Source organism: Dipodomys spectabilis, unplaced genomic scaffold (genome assembly GCF_019054845.1).
Source record: "Dipodomys spectabilis isolate Male_0828 unplaced genomic scaffold, ASM1905484v1 ptg001758l, whole genome shotgun sequence".
In the NCBI taxonomy this organism is placed as follows: Eukaryota; Metazoa; Chordata; class Mammalia; order Rodentia; family Heteromyidae; genus Dipodomys; species Dipodomys spectabilis.
Window position 1 is genome coordinate 7957 of NW_024872435.1, and position 6778 is coordinate 14734.

Below are 6778 nucleotides of genomic sequence, written 5' to 3' on the forward strand. Positions count from 1 at the left end.
ACCAGGGAGAGGAAAGGTGCAGATATGCGGCTCTATGGCTCCCACTGCTCCAGGCCAGGGGCTCTGTGATGACCCCTCCTCACCCATTCCTGCACCTCCCCATTTCCTGGGACACTGGCTGCTATTGATGGGGGTGGGATCCGCTGGTCGATACCCACCCCAACCCCCCACCCCTGGGGTACATTTGTGGCAGGGACATGGCAGACTGTGCAGTGTGGGGCAGGCGATAGTAGGACAGGAGAAGGGAGGCAGGAGGCGCGGGTCTAGATCAGCGGGAGAGGGGGATTTGGCAGGAGGGTTTGCAGGGTGTGGGCCCATGGGGCAGCCACTCATGTGTGCTGCTGGGAGAAGCTGTAGGTGATGGCTCCGTGCCCCCACCTCATCTACTGCGATGGCCATGCTCCCTGTTCTGAGACCCCAGAGTCAGTACTGCCATGTCCATCACGCCTCTGCATGGCTTCCTGTGGTAATGTGCCTGCTGCACAGGCTCCACATGCTCTGCACTCCCCGCCAGGATCTGCGGTAAGATTGAGGAGGTCGCCAGCTGATGAAGCTGCTTGCCCTTGTGTGTGTGCTAGCTCTTCTCTCTGTTCTCTCTCTCTGCCCCAACACCTCTCCTGGACTGCCTTGCCCCCATGGGGTGCACCCACCCTCGCTGCCAACTCAGTGTGCTCTGGGTCCCACCCCACCTCTCTTTGGCCATGCCCTTTCCCCCACAGCCCCACCTTCCACCCCTGCTGCAAACCCAGCCCTGACTGGGCCCTAAGGCTTCTAGGCCATGGCAATTGTAACCTGACCTCAGCTCATCATTCTCCCAACCCCAGTACCAGCCTGGGGGATCAAATTTCCTCTCAGCCCCACCACTGGAGGAGACTCTCCTCCATCCCCCTCCACTCCACACACCAAGCAGGTGTACAGTGACCCGTGTGTGTGTGTGTGTGTGTGTGTGTGTGTGTGTGTGTGTGTGTGTTTGTGTGTGTGTGATTGTTGGGGATAACTAACTGCCTCTCAAGGACTCAGAACATAGCATCCTGTGAGATGACTCAGCACACAGCACACTTCAAAAAACAGCACAAAGCACCTTGTGTAAAGGACTCAGCACACAGCTCCCTTTGAATGAGGAAGTCCATAGCCCACATGTAAAGGACTCAGCACATGGCATGCTTTGAAAAACTCAAGCGCACAACACTCTTTCCCAGGGACTCAGTACATAGCACCCTGTGTTAAGATACACACAGACCCCTTTGAAGGGCTGAGTACATAGCACCCTGTGTAAAACATTCAGTGCACAGCACCGTTGGAAAAACTTAGCCCATAACACAATTTTGAAAGTACACACCAGGCTGTGGAAGGACTTAACACATACCACACACTCAAAGGACTCAGCCGAGAGCACCATTTGAAGGACATTACAGAGCACCCTGTGTTAAGGTCTCGGCACACAGCATTTGAAAAATTCACCTCCTCCCTCTCTTGTCAATGGCTCAGCACGTAGCAGCACCCTTTGGGATTATTAGCAAACCACAACTTTTGAAGGACTCAGCATACAGTATGTTGTGTAATGGACTCAGCACACAGCACCCTTTCAAAAACCCAGCACGGCCCACTTTTCTCAGGGACTCAGCACATAGCATCCTTTAGGATGACTCAGCAAACAGCAATTTTTGAGGACTCAGCACAAAACTCCATGTGGAAAGGCCCCAGCAAACAGCACCTTGTGAAGGACTCACACATAGGTCACAAGTTCAGTTGTCATTAGAATTCGGGTGCTTTCTTCAGTATCACCATTCTTCAGAAACACTTCACAAATCCTACTAGTTTACTTTAGCCAACCGGTGTTTTATGTGGGAGGGTCAGCTTGGGGTCTTGAACTCAAAGTTTGGAGGCACTGTCCATGATCTCTTTGGTTCAATGCTAGAGCTCTAACACGTTGACCCACAAGTCCAATTTTTTTTTTCCGATTTCTCTTTGATAGGTCTTATGGTGATCAGGAAGGCCAACTAGGGGTGTCCGTGGGCCAAGGCTCTTAGCTGGGCCTGGAGCTGGTCTATTCTTTCCTTGTGCCCCTGGGAGCCGGGCCTCCTGGAGCTCTCTTGGCCTAGGGTGGAACAGACCTGCTCTGGCATCACCACTCAGGGTGAGCAAAAGTCAGCTTGGCCCTGGTCACTTCCCCCAATTGAACTGTAGAAGACAATGGCATGGCCCCACATGTCCCGCATCTGGCCAGCAGGGGGCAGGTTCGCCCACCATAGGGATTGTACCTGCAAGTTCTGTTTGTTCTTGCTTCCCTGGGGCCTCATCATGCTTCAAATCCACCCTGGTCAGGAAAGTCCTCAAGACTCTTACCTACAATTAACCATCGAAAAGCAAGAGGGACTGTGGCTCATGTGGCAGAGCTTGAGCAGAAGTAGGCTTGAGCAAGAAAACTCAGGGATAGAGCCTAAGCTCTCAGTTCACACACACACACACACACACACACACACATACACACACCATATGCATGCGTGACTTCATTACCACCATGATATCACAAACCTACGCATCATCACATTGCAATTGTGACATCACAATCACATTGTGACATTTTAATCGGGTATGACCTCTTAGCACCTTTGAAAAAGCATACAGCCTCTGTGACAAAAAATTTCAGTTGTTTAGCCATATAATCATTGTGGTCATTGATTGAGATATTATACCATTTTAATATTACAAACCCTTGGAGGCAGGTCACCAGTGTGACATCATTAACTGGTCCTCTCCTCATAATTTTGATATGCCCTTTTGATACATAGGCTCTTTGTGATCTCATAATCTGTTTTTGACTTCATATTTCAGGTATGACATGTGATATTAGAAATGCACTCTGATATCATGAAAATTGTGTCATCACTCTGTCAGATATCATGAACATTGTGTCACATTGTGACATCACATACCTGTTGGGAGTTCATAATATTTGGGCCAATGCATTACTTTGTAGATCTCACAATCCCATTCTGAATTTATATTCTCATTTGGAGTTATGTACAAGTTGTTATGTTGAAAACGAACTTTACAACTTTGGTGCAGGGGAGGGGGAGACGGGGAGGATTGGGTGGGGGTTAGGGGGAGGATGGAAAGGGATGGGAAGGGGAAACAAAGGAGGAGGCTACAATGCTTGATAAGAAATGTACTCATTATCTTGCCCATCTAATTGTAACCCCTCTGTATAGTATTTTCACAATAAAAAAAGAAAAATTGAAGTCCAGCATGCCATTGTGACATCATCAATCCGTTGTGACATCATAAACCTATTCTGACCTCATCACCATTATGGCATCACCAACTAATTATAACATATAAATATTATTATGACTTAATATTGTGACATCATATTGCCATTGTGATATCACTGTCCCATTGGGTTTGCAAACCTATTATGACCTCATAACATTTTACAAAATTCATAGCCTTTGACACTATTAACTTGTGAACTCGTATACTTAAGATGCATAAAACAAGACAATCCAATGAGGCATATTGAGGATAACTTTAATTACACTAGAAATGGTCCTGCATTTACCTTGTCCTGGGCTGTACACTCAGTGACAAGCCAGGCCCAACCACCAAATCTCAGATCTCCAATGGGCAGCCCTGCACATAGTTATTAGTGTGCAAACCACCAACCCCCCAAATTATCATCTCCAAAGCTCCAAACTTCAATAGGTAAGGCTTTTTCCTATTCTCTTACTCTCTCCTTCTTTATAGAACTTTACTTCATTTCCCTTTTTCCCTTCCCTCATTTTCTTCTTCTCTTTAGGCCTCTCCACTATCCACAGGCCTACACTTCTCTGGCTTGGTGGCCAATTGTCATCCTTCCCCTCCTGTTCTCCCTCAAATTCCTCTTCTCCCAGGACTTTCCCCTCTATCTCACCACTTCCTTCCTTCCAGGTCTTCCCTTTATTTTCTCCAATTCTATTACTCTGACCAGGTAGCCTATATATAGGTTGAACCCCTCCATCACTCCAGTGGATCACCTGCCTAACACTTTTCAACCATCACTTCACGAACTACGCATTCCTCAATCACTTCTTCAAAGCTCATGTGAGGATGACATCTTACCCCCTCCAGCAGCATGCCCTGCCCCCTTTGGTGGCATGACCCATGCACTCCAGTGGGCCAGGACATAGGGCCACATTGATTAGTGGGCCGTGCTGATTATTAGGGTTCTGCTGCTTTATACATCCCCCACTGGTTTTCATGTCCAATCAAATCCTTGATTTCTTCGTACCAAATCCTAAAAATTCCCTTCTCTCTACCCAATGAACAGGCTTAAAACGTAAATTTAATAGAAAACAAGTAAATTATAGAAACACACTAGTTATTACTAATTAACACTTAGTAAGTCTTATCCTTAAGCGATCCTCTGAGTGTCTCTGAACAGTCCATCTTGCAGCCTTCTCAGTATATTGGTCCAATGCCTATTTCACTTGAGATTGATGGAGCCAATGCTGTTCATGCTAATTTAATAGGCGACAGTGAAGTTGGCACCACCAAGTAAGTTTCTTGCCACTTCGTTTCCAATTCAGGACCATGATGCATTTTTACCCACACCAGCTGTCCAGGGAAGAAAGAGTGGGTGGAGTTTCTTTTTTTCTTTTTTCAATTCCATTTCTTAGTTTATTTCACTTACTTGAGGTCTAGTTTTTGATTTTATTGCTGAAGTGAGACTTGCTATAGAATAAACTACTCTCCCCAAACAAATTTTCCTTCCAGCTGGATTTAATTTCTTTCTTTTGGCCCTTTATTAAAAATTTATTTTACAATCTAACCATTTAAAACATTTTTATATCAACAAATACAGAATCAGACTATCAGAATAATGAGTGATGTATCTTTCAAAGATTATATTTGTAACTGGATGCGGATATTTTTGAAGAATATTTTAATCAAAACTGCTAGTTTTGTTAGAAGTATATTGATTTCTCTATTTTGACTCCTGGAAAAAATTAAAACAAGCATCTCAGTGTTCACTTTATGGGTGGGAGGGCTCCACTGACTGTATCTGCCATGTTTGTTGGAATTACAGTTGTTTATCTTGCAACTTTCTTTAAGATTAATTAAATGCAAATGTAACTCTGTGAATCATGGGAATACATGCCAGACTTCTTATTAATACCTTCACTTAAAAATTTGTGTGCCAAAGAGTCGATAATTTGCTAAAGGAAAAATGCTAAAGCAGCCCTTTGCCCACATTTTTGAGGTGGCATATTCGTGGTCTGCATTCAGACCCTGTGGCCCTTTGAGGACACAGGAAGACTCGGATGATAACTTGGCAAACCAGGTAGAAACCAAGCCAAGTGTGAGCGTTTGAAGCTGCAGTTTGGCTGCCATCGTGTCGGCAGAAAGAAAGAATTCAGGCCCCATGTCAACCAGTACAAAGGATAAAAACGGATTCAACCGGAAATTCAATATGGCACCACATATGGGATACATGAGTGTGGTTATAAAACAGGCCACATATTTTTTTTGAACAGTCTCCTACATGTGATCTGAGGACATGTGTAACTACCACAATGATTCTAGGAATCTGTATTTAATTTGAGTTGGGGTAGTGGCAGGGGTTGGAGATCTGAAGCCGCCACAGGTTTGTGGCAGATGGCTCTGTGTCAGCTTTGGCAAGCAGCCAGGCTCAGCTTCCTCTGCAGATTTTCTTTTCTCTCTGATCAGGTAAATATGGGCACACTCTGGAAAGTTCTTCAGATTCTGCTTTAGGTTGCAAGTTTGTGACTTAGCCACATCTGTTACAAATCTTCCTTAGGTTCTCTTGTAAGCAGAGACCTGAATTTACCATGTAGGGCTGACCAATCAAACGGAGTTATTTCACCCTTATAGAGATGTTTCCTTACAACATCTGGTCTCTTGCAGAAATTCTGGAGTCCTTTTGAAAGCTGTTCAGGTGTATAATACAGATATCCAGCGGGAAATATTTTGGGATAAACCAAATCTTTGGGACAAAATGGATAGCAACCACAGTACACAGCTTCCAACATTGCCACTCCAAAGAATTCATGCTTAGCTGTTGAGATGACAACATCAGCCATGCACAATACTTGGAAATAGTCATCTTTGCAGGGTAAGTAGCCCCAGCGTAAGATTGAAGATCCCAGTGCCTTTTTGGCCTCTGAAAATATATCTGGGTCATCTGTAAAAATTTCTCCGAGGACAAAGATGTGAAAAGGGAGTTCTAAATCTTTTAGGTGCAATAATACCTTAAAAAGTGTCTCTGGATATTTGTCATGCTCCCACCTGTGAGGCCAGACAATGTACAATGGTCGTGGCTGATCATCAGCTCCATCCAAAATGTCACAAGGATTATGAATCAGATTCTTGAATTCACCATATGTAATGGATATTAGACCCATGTCTGATATATTGCTGGTAAATATTTTTCCCAATTATTTAGCTTTCTTTCTAGTTTGATTGCTATTTTTTACCTGTGCAGAAACTTATTTTAAGGTAGTCCCATTCAGTCATTCTCCAATTTGTTGTGACCCTGGAAATCTGTTCTGGAAGTTCCTGCCTGTGCCTATAAGTTCAAGTGTCTCTCATACTCAGTCCTGTAGTAGTTTCAGAGTTTCAGGCTTGATGTTAAGGTCTTTAATCCATTTTGAGTTGATGTTAGTGCGTTGTGATAGGCTAGGATCTACTTTTCATTTTCTGCATGTGGCCAGTTTTCCCAACACCCGTAGTTGAAGAAGTTTTGCCTCTTCCACTGTATGTCTTTGGCTCCTTTGTC

At 44.5% G+C, this 6778-nt stretch overlaps 1 protein-coding gene across 1 annotated transcript; it reads right to left on the reverse strand.

Moving 5' to 3' along the window:
• Nucleotides 1-5783: 5783 nt before the first annotated feature.
• LOC122103109 (glycosyltransferase-like domain-containing protein 1) lies at nucleotides 5784-6404 on the reverse strand. Its single transcript, XM_042673595.1, has one exon. It carries the CDS (start codon nucleotides 6402-6404, stop codon nucleotides 5784-5786), a length of 621 nt encoding a protein of 206 aa, XP_042529529.1.
• Between the last annotated feature and the right edge of the window lie 374 nt (nucleotides 6405-6778).

Bases quoted from the DNA above. Each gene is read 5' to 3' on its own strand.
- LOC122103109 (XM_042673595.1), bottom strand. From the start codon at position 6,404: ATGGGTCTAATATCCATTACATATGGTGAATTCAAGAATCTGATTCAT.